At 35.0% G+C, this 17,501-nt stretch overlaps 1 protein-coding gene, 2 long non-coding RNA genes and 1 pseudogene across 3 annotated transcripts; 3 read left to right on the top strand and 1 right to left on the bottom strand.

The window, feature by feature from the left end:
* The first annotated feature begins 2,730 nt into the window (after positions 1-2,730).
* Positions 2,731-3,594, top strand: LOC146886667 (uncharacterized). The gene has a single exon (XM_085672628.1). It carries the CDS (start codon positions 2,731-2,733, stop codon positions 3,592-3,594), a length of 864 nt encoding a protein of 287 aa, XP_085528754.1.
* A 3,644-nt stretch (positions 3,595-7,238) lies between these two features.
* LOC146886666 (uncharacterized) lies at positions 7,239-9,037 on the top strand. Its single transcript, XR_014994180.1, has 2 exons — positions 7,239-7,648; positions 7,787-9,037. It is a non-coding gene; the product is annotated as an uncharacterized LOC146886666 (long non-coding RNA).
* A 677-nt stretch (positions 9,038-9,714) lies between these two features.
* Positions 9,715-17,304, bottom strand: LOC146886664 (disease resistance protein Roq1-like; annotated as a pseudogene).
* On the top strand, positions 14,265-16,157 carry LOC146886665 (uncharacterized). Its single transcript, XR_014994179.1, has 4 exons — positions 14,265-14,693; positions 14,860-15,046; positions 15,302-15,424; positions 15,666-16,157. It is a non-coding gene; the product is annotated as an uncharacterized LOC146886665 (long non-coding RNA).
* Positions 17,305-17,501: the final 197 nt, after the last annotated feature.

Genomic DNA, 17,501 nt, shown 5'->3' with positions numbered 1-17,501 from the left:
ACAGAGCTCCACTAGGGATGTCAACGGGACGGGTAGGGTACGGGTAGTAGCTCTCCCGTACCCTACCCGCTGGATAAATATCCACCCCGTACCCATATCCGTCGGGTATCCGTTATGTGTGTATCTATCTACTTTTTTCATATCCACGGTAGCCACGAGTATTTATAAAATTATTTAAAAATAAATATTTAATCATAAATTCAAATAAAATACATCAATGTCATAAATTTTAAATAAAGTTCAAACAAACTCAAGTCCATACAAGTCCAAATAATCATAAATAAATATAAAATGACGTTCAACACAATAAAAATTCTTTAATTAGTGCTTTGATCAACAAGGTCACTTTCTCTGATTGATTCTTGAGAAAAAATTAAGTCAAAATGTTTTTTACTAATATATATATATATATATATATATATATATATATATATATATATATATATATATATATATATATATAATGCGGGTATCAAAAATATCCGTACCCGCGGGTAGCAAGTATCCATTTTTAATATTCATTTCCTACCCATTACGGGTTTTATCCGCGGATACCCGTGGGTACGAATATTTTTGACATCCCTAAGCTCCACACTCCAGAGCGGACAATACCTTGAAAATGCTCTGTCGGATGGACTTGTGTCGGATCGGATGTTTTTTGTTCTATTTAAGTTGTTTACACCGTTAAACACATATATTAATAATTTCTCTAAATTTTCGATGGTATAAAATTATTTATTTATTAACATTCTCGTGAGGTTGTTTTTAGACGCGTTTCTCAAATGTTCTCCAATTTTAGGGAACAAGAAATTATTATATAAATAAGTTGAGTTCTTTATGATTGCAAAATAAAATTCATTTATAGACATTATGTCATATAAGATTACTCTTAACAAACTTATTTTCTATATTTAGACATGTTTAACTTATTTGTACATAAATTTGGTTTAATTCTGATATTTTTCATGGTTTTCTTTTTTAATAATATTTTTTATATGATGATGACAAATAATTAGTGTAATTTTTTTTAATAATGTAATAAACTCTCTTTAAAAATAAGTATAATTTCTTTTTCTAGTACCAAACACTCCTATTTTTTAATGTTACGTCTTTTGCAAATTGTTGCTCTTGAATAAATTTATTAGAAGAATTATCAATAGTATATTCATATATATTAGAGTTGTCTCCTATTTCTTAGATGTACAATTTGGAATTAAAAATTTAATTTTTATAATATTAACATGAATGAAAGAATTATTATAACGAGTGTTATTATTCCAATAAGATAAGTCCATTAATTATTTTTCATCACATAAAAATTTACTAAAAAATAAAACAAAAAATACATAAGCATAAGGAACCACACTAAAATCATAATAAAAATTACACTTCAAGAAGCAAAGACAAACTAATTTATTATTAAAAAAAGTCTAAAAAAATAGATGGAGTTAAAATATTAAACAACTTATATTGTTATCTATGAATTAAAGGTAAATTAGTTAATTTATCAGTATAATGATTTACTTTACAAAAAACATGAAAAAGTTTGAAGTGGATATGCTTATGAAAAGGCAAGCACGAATGTCATCTCCCTCTAAGACTCCAAAAAATCATTTGTTGATCTAAAAACCATGATAAACTACAGAAGAATCATTCTTTAACCAAAGTTTTTGAAAAATCCTTCCTCTAAACATGTTCGAAAGCATAAATAATCATCATAAACTTAGTATAAATAGAATTTTGAGTGTTATTATTCACGCAAAAGAAATGTTTATCAGATAATTCAGATGGAATGTTTAGGTTAAATAAAAAAAAATATATTAGTCTAATTGAGTTGGATTAAGACAAAAAAATTAATTAAAATATAATAAAGATACTATTAATATTTATTTTAAAAAAATTAAAGAAAAAATTATTTCAGAGCCAAATTTCATATCGAAAAGTCTATTACAAGGAAGGTAGTAACGTCCTAAAACATATATTTATTTTATATTTTAATTTAATTAATTTTACGACAGCTAAATTGAAAATACATCTATCAAAAATACTTAAATAATTAAATTTCAAAGCAGTTTTAATTAATTTTTGTATGAATTACAAAGATTGAAGTTATTTAAATTAATTTTGTATATACTTGTAATAACCATCATATTGAAATGCATCTGACATAGATATTACTAGATATTTATTTAATAAGTTATAAATATTTTTATAATTTAGATATATGATGTTTTAGAAGTTATTATTTGAATATTATACAAAATGAGAATAGATGGGTTAAGAAATGAAAATGACATCATCTTATAGGGTAGCATCGGTATAGAATAGATCAACTAAAATTGCAAAAGGCCGAGAGAACATGCTGCCTCGTATGCTTCTGTTAGGAATAAGTCAAAACTGAACCTTAGTTAGTTAAAACAGTTAGTACTGTTATATGATAGTTGCTTTCATATTTTGCTTCTGTACTGTGTATAAATACGTTCATTTCATTTCACATAATATACAGACTTCCATTCATTCTTCTATATGTGTGCATAGTTCCTATATGGTATCAAGAGCAAGGTTGGTTCAGAGGGGGGGTCTTCCAGTACGTGAGTTGAGAAGTGGTTCTTTTGTATGTGATTCTGCCAGACTGTGTGTGGCGTGTCTTGACGATTCAGGGTGCTCTTTGTGAAGCACGTGTGAGGTTCAAGAAACCTATAGTGATTCTTCAATAAACGTTCAAGAATCATGGCTGGACTTGGTGGATTCATTCCTGGAGGGTTGCCCATGTTCGATAGAAGCTGTTTTGATGATTGGAAGATAAAAATGCGCACGGTGTTTGGATTCCAAGATGTGGCTGAGGTGATCGAAGTTGGCGTCGTCGATCCCGGTAGCAAGGCATCAGACGAAGAGAAGAGGAATTACAAACACATGCAGAAGATGGATAGCAAAGCCAGGTATTTGCTATTTCAATGTGTGAATTCTGAGATCTTTAACAAAATTTCAATGGCTGAAACGGCTAAAGAAATATGGGAGATTCTCATCAAGACTTACGGAGATAGTGACAAGCATAAGCGAGTGAAGTTGCAGGCCCTACGTAGAAGCTTTGAGTTCTTGATAATGGAGGACAACGAATCTGTGGCGAGTTACTTCAACAAAGTTCAGAGTGTGGTTAACGCCATGAAAAGCTGTAACGAGACATTGTCTCAAGAACACGTGGTAAACAAGATTCTTCGTTCTTTGCATCCAAAGTTCGAGCATCTTGTTATCACAATTGAAGAAAGAAAGGACATCGACAAGCTGAGTATTCAAGAATTGCAGCACTCGTTGGAGGCTCACGAACTGCGCATGAGTGATCGCAAATCGTATCAAGAGTTGGTTCTTCAAGCAAGAACTTCATCGAAGCCAAAGAAAGATACCAAGAAGGGTCACAAATCCAAGAAAAAGACTGATCCAGAGTCGAAAGATGGTGAATCGAAGCAAGGCGGGAATGGGAGTAAAGACAAAGTGTTTGACAAAAAGCGAGTGAAATGCTATAACTGCCAGAAGTATGGCCACTTCGCACGCGACTGCTGGCATGGTGATGGAGCGAAAAACAAACCCAAGCCTTAGTCCCAGGCAAATCTCGCGCAAGAAGAGTCATCCGATTCTGAAGCTGTCTTACTCATGGTTCAGACCAAGAATGAAGACAATGATGATGACGCATGGTATCTTGATTCTGGGTGTTCTACCCATATGACTGGCCGGAAGGAGTGGTTTGTGAAATTGAGTAATGAGACTCAAGAACGGGTGCGATTTGCAGACGACAGCTGTTTGCATGCAGAAGGGAATGGACGGGTCGTGCTAAGAAGCTTCGACGGAGAAGAAGTCATAGTCGACGACGTCCTGTATGTCCCTGGGTTACGAACCAATTTGCTGAGTCTTGGCCAGTTAATGCAGAAAGGGTTCAAGATGGTTCTAGAGGAGAATTCCCTACGGGTCTATGATCAAAAAAAGAAGCTTGCCATTTGTGCTGCACTATCATCCAATCGTACGTTTAAGGTAAAAATGACTACGTTAAACCATAAGTGTTTTGCAGCTGCAGTGAACAGAGAAGAGTGGTTGTGGCACCTACGCTTTGGTCACCTGAACTTCAGAAATTTGAGTGAACTGAGCGTTAAAGGAATGGTTGAAGGGATGCCTCGCGTGTCTGTGCCAGAAGAAGCGTGTCATGACTGTGTGCAATGCAAGCAAACGAAGAGCAAGTTCAGCAAATTCGTTGCCACCAAAACAACGAAGGAGTTAGAACTGGTATATTCTGATCTTTGCGGACCATTGCCTGTGGAAACACCTGGGGGCAGTCAATACTTTGTGACCTTCACGGACGACTACACCAGGAAGTTGTGGACGTTTTGCCTAAAGCGCAAAAACAAGGTCTTTGACACATTTAGGAGGTTCAAGACTCTCGCTGAAAAACAGAGTGGTTGCATGATACAGCGACTACGATCTGATGGAGGAGGTGAGTACAACTCACTGGAGTTTCAAAACTTCCTGGCTGAAATGGGAATCACACACGAGGTTACACCGCCTCACATGAATGGAACCGCTGAGAGGAGAAATAGAACTCTCCTCAACATGGTTCGATGTATGCTCAAAAGTAAAAACGTGCCTATGTATATGTGGGGAGAAGCAATTGCAACAACAACCTATATTCTAAATCGCACACCTACGAAGAGGTTGGAGGGAGTTACACCAGAAGAAGCCTGGTCAAAACAGAAGCCAGATATCAAGCATCTGAGAGTTTTTGGTTCCCTGTGTTTCCATAAAGTGCCTGAAGTGCAGCGAACCAAATTAGACGACAAAGGAAAGCCTATGGTGATGATTGGTTATACTGGAGGGTATAAGCTGTTTGACCCAGAAACCAAGAGTGTAACTATCAGCAGAAATGTAGTTTTTGATTAAGCCTCTAGTTGGGAGTGGGAGAAAAATAAGGTGAATGAGGCAGCAGAGGTGGTCCCAGTTATTGCACTAGAACCTGATGATGTAGCAGATTCTGGCGAGATTGAACCCGAAGAAGATGTTCAGCAGCTTCGAAGATCCCAGCGTCAAGGACAACAACCAACTCGTTTAAGAGATTATGAACTGTTTGGTGTTGTTACTAAAGAAGGAAACCCAGTGCATTTTGCATTGGCAGCAGAGGCGGAGCCCGTGGAATTTGAGGATGCTGTGGGGAATGAAAAATGGAGAAAAGCGATGTGTGAGGAGATAGAGTCCATTGAACGTAATGGAACGTGGAGATTGGTTAATCTCCCACCGCATAAAAGGCCCATAGCACTGAAGTGGGTATTCAAGGTTAAAGTCAATCCCAAGGGAGAAGTGATAAGGCATAAAGCCAAGTTAGTGGCTAAAGGATATTTGCAAAAGGCTGGAACTGATTTTGGAGAAATATATGCACCCGTTGCTAGGCTTGATTCAATCCGAGTAATTATAGCTATTGCAACATTAAACAAGTGGAGAATGCATCAGCTAGATGTAAAAGCAGCTTTTCTAAATGGGTTGCTTGAAGAGGAGGTATACGTAACTCAACCGCCAGGATTTGAGGTTAAGGATGATAAACTGAAAGTTTACAAGTTAATCAAAGCTCTTTATGGCTTGAAACAAGCCTCGCGGGCTTGGAACAAAAGAATTGATCAGTTTATGCATCAGATTGGCTTTGAAAGATGCACCACGGAGCAAGGATTATACGTGAAGTATTGGATCAGCAATGGTCAAGAAGAAAAGTTGCTCGTATGCCTCTACGTGGATGACATGCTTGTCACAGGAAGTAAAGCAGAATATATCAATCAGTTCAAACATTAGATGACCACTGAGTTTGAAATGAGTGACTTGGGGGAACTCAATTATTTTTTGGGAATTGAGTTCATGCAGACAGATCATGGAATGTTAATGCACCAGGCGAAGTATGCGAAAGACCTGTTGAGTAGGTTCAAGCTTCAAGACTGCAACATAGCAGCTACACCGATGGAAACAGGGTTGAAGTTGGGAAAGAATGAAGATGAGGAACCTGTGGATGAATCAGAATTCAGGAAAATGGTTGGGTGCTTGAGGTATTTATGTTGTACAAGACCTGACCTGAGTTTTTCAGTTGGAATAGTGAGTAGATTCATGCAGGAACCTAAACAAACCCACATGAATGCTGTGAAACGTATCATGCGTTATGTGCAAGGGACAAAGAACCTTGGCTTGCTGTTTCCAAATAAAGGGTGCGAAGGAAGTGTTGAACTGAAGGGGTACGCAGATGCTGATTGGTGCGGAGATCAGATTGATAGGAAGTCCACTGCTGGTTACATATTTTCCTCTGTGGGTCACCTGTCTCATGGCATTCCGTGAAAGAACCTGTTGTAGCTCTTTCCTCTTGTGAAGCAGAATACATTTCTGCTTCTCAAGCTGCGTGCCAAGCTGCATGGTTAGCAATGCTCTTGGAAGAGTTAAAGGTGAAGATGAATAGCTGTCCAAAATTAATGGTGGACAATAAATCTGCTATAGACCTAGCAAAACATCCTGCTTCTCATGGTAGGAGCAAGCACATTGAAACTAGGTTCCATTTTTTGAGGGAACAAGTCAATCAAGAGAAGCTTGAAATCGTTTACTGTAAATCTGAGGTTCAGTTGGCAGATATCTTTACCAAAGCCTTAAAAGGGGAGAGGTTTAGGTATCTGAGACAATCTATTGGAGTTGTAAACCTGTTTTGACTTAAGGGGGTGTGTTAGGAATAAGTCAAAACTGAACCTTAGTTAGTTAAAACAGTTAGTACTGTTATATGATAATTGCTTTCATATTTTGCTTCTGTACTGTGTATAAATACGTTCATTTCATTTCACATAATATACAGACTTCCATTTATTCTTCTATATGTGTGCATAGTTCCTATAGCTTCAACGGATTGGAAACAAAGGCCCAAATTCTAAAAAGAAAAACAAAAACTTTTTTTTGTATACCTTATAACTTTTAACTGGTTTTCATGAGTTTTAAAATGATTATTTTATCATTTATAAAGGTGAATTTTGGATTCTTTCCCGTGTTATATTTTTGTACCGTTATATATATATATATATATATATATATATATATATATATATAAATATATATATATTATAGCTGTCATATGGTTTAATGAGAAGAGTTGTTTATATATATTTTTCTCTCTTGATTTTCTATTCCTATATGGTATCAGGAGTTATCTTACATTGAGTGTTGCGAAATTGCGAGTCAGCCAAGAATGATTCTTCAATATTGTGGTGTGGTTTCTTGAGCGAAACAAGAAGATAGAAGAACCTTCAAGTTTGATAAAAGAGAAATGATTGGAATGGGTGGAATGATACAAGGGGTGTTGCTAGTTTTTTACGGCAAGATGTTTGATGATTGGAAGATTAAGATGGTAGCCATCTTTGGCTTTCAAGATGCTGCAGAAGTGGTGGCCGATGAGCTGTCAGAACTGGGGTCCAAGATCACCGATGAAGAAAAGAAAAATTACAAGGTTCAGCAAAAGCTTGATAGCAAGGAATAGTTCCTCATTTATCAACGTGTGAGTCCCAAGATCTTCAACAAAATCTCAAAAGCAGTCATCGCCAAAGAAGAATGGGGAATTTTGGTCAAGACCTATGATGATGGTAATAAAATCAAGAAGGTAAGACTCCAAATTCTACTACAACAGTTTGAATTTCTGACTATGGAAGATAGTGAAACCACATCAGATTATTTTGATAAAATTCAAGAACGTGTTCATGCTATGGGATCTTGTTGAGATAACATCTCATATCAGCAGGTTGTGGACAAGATTATGAGAACTTTACCTCCAAGGTTTGACCATGGAGATCGAAGAGTTGCAACATTTGCTTGAAGCGCATGATTACAGGATAAATGAAAGAAGACACATCCAAGGACAAGCTCTCCAAGCAAGGTCTGGTTATAAAGGGAAGAATAAAGGGGGAAAGAAAAGGCATAAACAAAAACTTGATCACAATTCTAATGGTTCTGGTGACTCTACAAAGGCTAAAGATTAGAAGGTGAATGCTTCTTCCAGTGGAAGGAAGGAGTGGAAGTTTGATAAAAAGGTTATGTGTTATAATTGCAAAAAAGCTGGTCATTTTTCTCGACATTTCTAGGATGGATAGGGAGTAAAGAATTTTTTTTTTCAAAGACACTCAAAGAGTTACCTTTCATAGTCATCATTAACCCTTTCTGCAATAGTTGACCCATTGTGTTCAAACCTGGTACATACAACACATCTTCGAAATGTTATCTCTGCCATGAGCTGCCTCATTTATACTAGCAAAGAATAAACCGAAAAAACGAAGCAAATCTAGCACAAGATGATAATTCTGATTTAGAAGCGATAATGTTGATGGCTCAAACTGGCACTGATGTTGTGGATGAATCATCTTGTTATTTGGACTCAGGATGTTCAACACATATGACTAGTAGAAAAGACTAGTTTGTTCGTATAAATGAGGCAGCTCATGGAAGGATTCACTTTGCAGATGATAACAACTTGATTGCTATGGGCAATGAACATATGGTTTAAAAGATTATGATGGCAGAGATGTCATTATCGAAGATGTGTTGTGTGTAGCAGGTTTGAACACAAATCTCTTAAGCTTGGGTCAACTATTGCAGAAAGGGTTAATGATGACAATGAAAGGTAACTCTTTGAGTGTCTTTGATACGAACAGAAGGTTAGTTATACATGCTAACTTGTCTCAAAACAGGACATTTCGGGTGAGAATGAGCATTTTGAAATATCAGTGTTTTGCCAGTGCAGTGAATAGAAATGAATGGCTTTTGCATCTTAGATCTAGAAATTTGAACTTCAGAGATTTACATCAGCTCAACCAACGAAATATGGTGTTTTGATTGCCTATTGTACTGCTTCCAGATGAATTGTGTAAGGAGTGTATTCAGTGCAAACAGACAAAGGGAAAATTTTGTAAATTTTTACCCTAAAAGGCAACTGAAAAGTTGAAAGGCATCCATTCAGATATTTATGGGCTAATATAGGTTGAAACCCCTGGTTTTATTTTGTGGTTGGTGCTTAGAAAAGGCCTTGCTTATTGCAGATTTAGAATCTGTGACTGCAAACATTCCATTCCTGATATGGAAAGTAGAAGAGGTGCCAGTTGTTTATATTATGCTTTAGCTATTGAATTCATATTAGTGTAGAAGAAGTCCAAAAGCATATCATTGTTTGTCCAGCTAATTGTGAAGCATAGCATTCAATCACTCTATTGAAACACTTAAATCCAAATTTTTTCTTTAAAACTATAGATAACTGTAAGTTTGTAGATGATATGAATAGAGTGATTGAATTGTTATGCAATGGAACTAATTTAGAAAACAAGAAATTTTACATGTCAGACAGAGCCAAATAAAAGGAGGTAGGAAACCTTTGACTTGTAACTATTTCCTTATCTGAAATGAAAAAACATGTGGTATTTCTTAATATTTTGTTCTATCAACATGAATAGTTTTGAAAGTTTAACATAAAGGATCTTATATGTGATCCAGCAAAGAGTGGTACAACTAGAACAATGAGGATAAGTAACTCAGAAGTTATGTGGTATTGATAGGAATCTACCTTCTAAGTGGGATAGGGCTTTTTAGAAATATATCATCGAAGGCCTTAATTTTTTCAATCAGGGGAGAGTTAGCTAGAGCATAAAGGAGTGTTGTGTGCTTCTGTTATTCTGTGCCGGATTACCTATTCTTCTTTATGTTATTTCCTTTGTTTTCTGCAGTACCTGAAATTCAGTAAAAAAGTCCAAATTCGTCTGATTAACAGGTTCTTATGGAGTTTAAGTGTATTTATAAAATCAGTCTCTCCAGTCTCGTGAAGTTGCTGCTAGTCACAATTCATCAACAATTCAGTAAATCAACAATATATTATCAAATCAAATTCATTAAGAACTAGACAAAAACCTGATTTAATGATGGGTTTATATATATTTTTCACATATGGGTTACCCATCTAGAATCAAGAGAACTTTCTTTCTACGAAGCCTTTGTTGTATCACTGAGATTCCTCTTTGCACACTTACTAAGTTGATGTCCTTCTCTCCAAGTATTTCTTAAAGAAGGCTGTTCTGGAGTTGTTTTAACCCATGTTTATTTGATTTTTCTCTTACATCTTGAAGAAAACATGAACTATCAAAATCATCAGCGATCAAATTATACACTGCTAGAGAAAGTGTTGTTTTTCCTAACCCACCCATTCCATGGATCCCTATCATGTGGACAACATCATCAGATCCAACATCCAAAAGTTCCTTGACTTCCAGCACCTGTGGCAGTAGGCCAACTGGGTAATCCGCAAGATGTAAAGAAGCACGATTAATCTCTCTGGAAACCCGTTCAATAATTCCTCCCAATAAACTCGTACTGGTATTCATCTCTGTTCCAAACATTAAAGAATTATTAAGGTAAACTAGAAGCATTGTATCCATGTCTTGATACGTATACTAATTTTCACAATTTCAATCTTTCTTCTCTTTTGGTCATCTAAAAGCTGATTATATGTTTATTGTTACACTATTTATAACAAAGCTACTGTGACCTTAACAAAGCTATTTAATTGGACTTAGGTTGGAACGATACCTATTCCTGATGAATAAGGTTTAAATGTATGTAATCTGTCATTAATGATGAATAAGATGTTTGGAGAAACAAATCCGATTCTTTGACGACAATGCAAAGGAAAATTGATGGGTGATACTAACTCCCCAGGCTTGTAAATACAACAAAAAGGAAGAAGCAAGAAAACAATATGAAAGAACCTATCAAAAACTTGAATGTCAACATTAAACCTATGCTCGTTAAGGAGTAGTTTTGTGATTGGAAAGTGTTGAGATGACTGTCTTCTTTATTGTTGGTACAAGGATCATCGTATCGAATGTCCTCCACGCTCTTGCTTTCCTCTTTTACTACATGAATTCCTGTTGCTTTAATGACGGAGGTATCAAACAAACCTTCATAGGTGACCTCCACTTCCTTCCATTCTGTAGACACTCCCATAAGATCATCTTCGAAATTGAACTCTCGTATGTCAAAGAGATGTGTATAATCCAATTCCAAAATCTTAACTTCTTTATTCATATGAAAAAGAGATTTTCTAATTTTTCCATTGACGGACACCATGGGTATAGCCAAGTCGAAAGGGCCCAGTACAGGTGCAATAAGAAGACAAAGTACTTTGGCAGGGAATTTATTTCGAAACCAGAAAGAAATTGAAGGTCCCTTGCTTTCTTTATCCAACCACTCTGGAACACTTCCTCCTGGAAAGATAAACACTTTCCTCCGGCCTCGTGAAGTTTCTGCTAGTCACAGTTAATCTATTCAAACATTTCATCAAATGAAACTATCTGTTATCAAATCAAATTCATTATTAAAACAACACAAAACCTGGTTTAACAACACGCTTGAACCCGAGGAAGTCAATGATGTACAATTTTTTGCCTTGAAATGTTTTAATTTTGGTGGAACCCCTCTGATTTCTTGAAGAAGTTTGCAATCACTCACATCAAGAGCATGCAGGTTGTGATATTCTTTGATGCATTCAGGAAGGAACGTGATATCAGTTTCCTGTAGCCACAGATAACTCACATGAGCCAACTGCGTGAAACCTGTTGAAAGAAAATCATCATCGAGGTTGCAAGAGAGAGCCATAAAATCATCTAGCTTTGAAGATACGATTGAGCCCATTTGTTCTTGAGTCTCTTCTGGTTTTTCCCATTCCCACCCCTTACAGTTATAAACTCTAAAATTAGACAGTTCAGGCGTCATGAAAATGCTACTTAACCGAACAAAATCGCAATTCACGAGTAAATTTTTGAGTCCCGTGAGATTTTGAAACGAATTCGGCAACTCTTTTATGGGAAGGTTAATCAGTTCAAGTCTTTTTATGTTTTTCATATTTCCTAATATTTGAGGAAAATTCTCAAGACTGGAACAATATGAAAGTTCTAGTCTTTCAAGAGAGGTCAATATGATGTTTCATGCAGTTCCAACTGAGTCGTGAACTGCAGTTAAACTATCACACCATTCAAAGGAAAGTTTCTCCAAATTTTGGAGATCAGATACATCTGGTATTCGTGTTAGAAGTTTGCAGTCGTCAAAATTCAAGCTTGTTAGATTTTCGAACTTCTGCAAAGAAAACAATAAGGGAAGGAAATAAGAACCCAATGGATACATTTTAAGTACATTTATCACTTTACAAGATGAGGAAAATATACCTTCCATGAGGCATGAAACCCAAATGACGCAAAGCAACTCTCAGGTAACTTGCATATTACAAGTTTGTTGGGATGAAAATTAGATGGTAAATAATTTGAAGGGTATCGATGCCATTCCAGTACTCTCAAACTTTCTGGAAAATAATTGGGACCTTTGGAAAATTTAACATTTCTATTGATAAGTACTTTAAGGTTTTCCATCTCCATGAACGTGTTTTCATCATATTCTACTGTTTCTTCGTTCTCAGAGATGGAGAAATCCAGACACATGATTTCAATTTCACTTGGATTAAGAGAAGTTTAAAAACTAATATAAACAGAAAAATTTAGAAACTGTGCAGAAAAAAATAACTATGATGCGAACAATGATAGACAAAAGATTGAATCAAGATAAGAAAGCAAATTAATAATTGGTGAAGCTCAATTACCATGTTGTATTTTAAAACTTGGATTACATCTTTAGGAAACCATAATCTCCTACGCTTCCCTGGTTCATTCGGCGATTCTTTCTGATCAATTTTTCTACCCATGTCCTCAATCAGATCGTGCATTTCAACTGTACTAAGTAGACTAACCTTTATGAGAGATTTTTCAACCAACACACCAATATGATGTTTCATGCAGTCATCATAGAGAGCTCCGAGAATATCTTCTACCTCTCTCAATGCATATCCTTTGAAGCAACAAGCTATGTCAAGAAAAACAACCTTGTCTTCCTCCTCCAAAGCTTCATAGCTTACTTTAAGTATCTTAATGATTTCTTTCTTAGGAATTCTCTTATACCGTCTGGTAGCAGATTCCCATTCTTTTACACTTTTTCCAAAGAGGTTGGAGCCTATTACTTCTAATGCCAGTGGAAGGCCAGAAGCATAAGTTACCACACGATTCAAGACTAACTCGTAATCTGGATCAGCATTTCCCTTTTGAAAGCTTTCAATGTAAGCAGTGGTAGAGCATCGTTCTCATTCAATTCCTTCACCTCATATGTTCTTGTAACTTGATGAGTTGCCAACAATTGTTTATCCCGAGTTGTGATGATTATTCTGCTTCCAGGGCCGAACCAATCACATCCTCCAGCAAGTGCCCGTAATTGCTCGAGATTATCAACATCATCTAGAATCAGTAGAATCTTTTTCCTCTTGAGCCTACACTTTATCATTGAAATTCCTTGTTGCTTACTTGTTAAGTTAATGTCCTCCTTTCCTAATACTTGCGACATAAGGATGCTTTGGAGGTGTTCTAAACCATGTTTGTTTGATTTTTCTCTAACATATTCAAGAAAACACAAACTATCAAAATTCTCAGCAATTAAACTATTATAAACGGCTCGAGCAAGTGTTGATTTTCCTACACCACCCATTCCGTGGATGCGTATCATGTGGACACCATCATAACATCCAACCTCTAACATCTTCCTAACTTCAAGCACTTGTGAATCTAGTCCAACTGGCACTACACCATTAAGCAGCTACAACAACATTTGCTTAGTTACATTTATCAAAAATGTTACTGTAGACATACTATAGTTACATTTTCTTAAAAATGTAACTACAAAGAATATTAACATTAATATGATGACATTTTAAAAAATGTTACTGTAGATCATTACCTTTTTTATTTTTTTATTATAATTATTAAAAATGTTACATGCTTTTATAAATTATAATAAACTTTTTAAATACATTTCATTGTAAATTATATTAAGTTATATTAATAATTACATAATAATATTTTCAAATAAATATTACTATTAATAAAATTAATTTATTATATTATCTTTTTAATAAATGTTATTAAATACTACTACATTTATTGTATTTTGTAACAGTGGCTACACAATTAAAAATGTTACCAATTCTATTAATTTATAACACTTTTCGATATTCATAGGAGGTAAATAGATGTAATTTACGAACATACTTTTTTCTCTCTCCAAAAATTTCTCACCCATTAAATTTTTTCCCTCAAATAAAAAGTCTACTTCCAAAACTTTACCCGAATTAAAAATTTTAAACCTAAATCAAAATCCTTCCCCAAAACTTTACCCAAACTAAAATTTTCCCCCAAATTTTGAGCATGACGGTTCGTGACTACCCATTTTTTGGTGTTTTGTTCATCAATCATCACTGTCGATTTTCATTGGTGTTTTGTTCGATTGTCGAAGTTCAATTTTTGTCGTGATTCAACTCGTCATGGTGACACACTAATTTATCGGCGAACTGCATCCGGCCACCGCAAGGATGATGGCGCCGTTGAAGCTGGGGATGTAGGCGAGTTTCCAACGATTTTCGTCGGAGATTATGGCGATTTCGTTGATTTTGGAGAGGGTTTCGATGAGGTCATCGTCGACTTAGATTTTGCAGAGGGAGTGGAAGTTGTCAGCGGAGAATTCCAATGAGGGAGGTTAGAAACATTGCGTTCTTCGCACCGCATGGTCTTCTCCAACAGGTTAGGTTTCATTCCAACACATTCGTCCCCTTTTCGTCTCTACCTTGGAATTAATGTATAGTTCCGTCCTCTTTCATTAGTTTTGGAGTTAGTTACTGAATGTAAATAACTAATCGTTTACTAGATACACTTGATCAAAATTTTTTTCTTCATTATTTTGGTGTAGACTTGATACAGCAGAGAGGGTGTTATACATGGTGCATCATCTACTAGACATCCTTCAAGCTCCTGATCCAAACACCATAGAGTCATTTCTGGGAAGAATTCCTATGGTATTCAATGTTGTAATTGTATCAGTAGCTGATTACTTTGGCCAAGTAAATATCCTAGGTTTGCCTGATACTAGTGGAAAGGTATAATTTCATAATCTCTTTAGAAATGATACAAAAAATTAGAGAAGTTCTCCGAGAGAACTTCTACTAATGTGAATTTATGAAGAGATTGTCTTCTTATTTTCTCTTACACAGAAACGTGTCCAAACTAACAAACTAATTACTGATAAAATTGAGCAATTGTGTTTATGATGTTAGCTTTCTAATAACTCTTTAAAGAACTAAAATTCCCTGTGCTAATCCGTTGTAACTCTTAATGTCACTCACAATGGACAGATTGTTTATATACGTGATTAAGTTCTTGCTTTAAAGAAGGAGATGCTGGTAAGAATTCAAAAACAAGGACATGACATTTATTCTACTGAGGACCTTGCTCAATTGATCTTTGATCTTCATCAGGTGACGACACTCTTGCTTGCTTTATTCATTGAAATTTAGTAAACTTTTGTTTTAATCACATATTGTTTAATTTCTTTTTTACTAAACTTTTGTATTAATCACATATTGTTTTATTTCTTTTTTCCTAAATGTTTTCTTTTTACTTTTGAGAAAATAAGGGAATGAGATGAGGATTATGGTTGTCTATGCTTTATAGAAAAAATTTACACAAGGCAGAAATATTAAACATGTTATTTTTCAGATTGCAGATGCTATTGAAAATGAAAAGGGTGACACTGGTTTGTGGGCGTATAGTTGGTGTCATTGCAAAGAAGTATGGTGACACCAATTTTGCAGGGCAATGTCTTGATTTACAGCTTAATATCCAATATTTGTATTTAAATTAAAGTTAACAAAGATGTTCTCCCTGCTTCTAGATTTACAAAAATTGTGGCAGTCATGCTTCTAGAATTACAAGAATTGTGGCAGTCATTTGCTTGCTTCCTAACACCTGGAATGAACATTTGCTTGGTATAGGAGAGGCTAATGATTATGTTAGGAAGGTATCTTACTAAAATTCTGCTGCTTTGGGTTGCCTAACATCTGGTTTGGGAAATTAAACATGAAATGTGTGCCTTTGTTATGGAGAGTGTGGGACCTGGTTACTTGATTATTTATCCTAGTGTTCTTTATTCAAAGATGTATTGTACTCGATCAGTAAAATTAGTCATGATATTACTTGCAGCCTCTTAAATTTGACTTTTATGATCCAAAGACACCTTTCTTCACTTCCCCAAGATTCTTCCCACCACCCACTAAAGTCATTCTGTTATATTTTCTTTAGTAACATTTTTAACACGTAACCTTTTTATTAAGGAAAAGTTGCTAAAAGTTTTCGGTAACAGTTTTATAATGTTGCTTTTCTATAAAAAAATGTTAGTATAAAATTTCAGTAACATTTTAAAAATGTAACTATAAAATTTCAGTAACATTTCAAAAATGTTACAATTTTAATAAAAAAATGTCACTTAAAATTTTTAGTAACATTTATATAAATGTCTCTATTCATAAATATAAATGTTACAAAATATCAATAGTAACATAGGGAATACGTAACATGCGATAAAATGTTACTAAATTTTTTTAGTAACATTTTTCATGTTTTAGTAACATTTTTTTAGTGTTACTGTATATTATATATCTAGTAGTGTGGTAATGGGCAACATGCAAACAACAACCACGATTAATTTCGCCAGAGACCCTCTCAACAATGCTCCCAATAAACTTGTATTCACATTCAACTCTGTTTCAAACAAAAAAGGTTTTAACAAGTTTGTATTCATGTCTTGATACGTATATTTATTATGAAGGACAACAAGTATTTCTTTTATCTTGAAGTGAGATTTAAGGCAACAAAATTATGCAGTGAAAGATTGGTAAGGTGGTGTACCCGTCTTTGAAATGATAACCAGACAAGTCAGGTACTTGACGCAGAGCCATCTTCCATTTCTGCAACTTCTCCTTATCTTTGAACCATTTCTGTTGCTTGGTGAATGCTTCTCCATAACTGCCTTTCTGGTGTCTCACATCTGAAGGGTCCACCTTATAAAATACGGGTATAACAAGTAACCCGTTATCTACGATGAACGTGGTCAAAAGAAAAAGAAAAAGGAAGATGTCTTCTTATCTTTGTCTAAATTATCTGTGAAACTAGAAGTCGGAGATAAAATAAATATTAAAAATGATTTTGCTAAAAGTACTAATGTTTCAAAAACCGAGTTTATTCTAAAATGTACTAAAAAAGATCAACAATGGTTTATATTAATTTTAATAATTTAATTAGTTAAAAGTAATATTACTCTCATCTTAACTCTACTTGTCTTTCCACACTTCTTCTCCATCTCATGGTCACTCGCTTAAATATATTCTCTCGTAATTGGTAATTGGGAGATCAGTACAGACATCACCAAGTAGAACACCAATGAGATTTTCTGTTGCGCCTTCTTCGAATCTATTGCTTCAATTTTTATTTTTTTTTGTGTTTTGGAATTTGTTGATTTGGTGAATCTGGACAATTAGTGGTTCTATTCGAATAGGC

This window comes from Vigna unguiculata, chromosome 4 (genome assembly GCF_037176805.1).
Source record: "Vigna unguiculata cultivar grain cowpea cultivar isolate G323 ecotype 2 chromosome 4, ASM3717680v1, whole genome shotgun sequence".
Taxonomy (NCBI): domain Eukaryota; kingdom Viridiplantae; phylum Streptophyta; class Magnoliopsida; order Fabales; family Fabaceae; genus Vigna; species Vigna unguiculata.
This window is presented reverse-complemented; position numbering and strand designations above follow the sequence as displayed.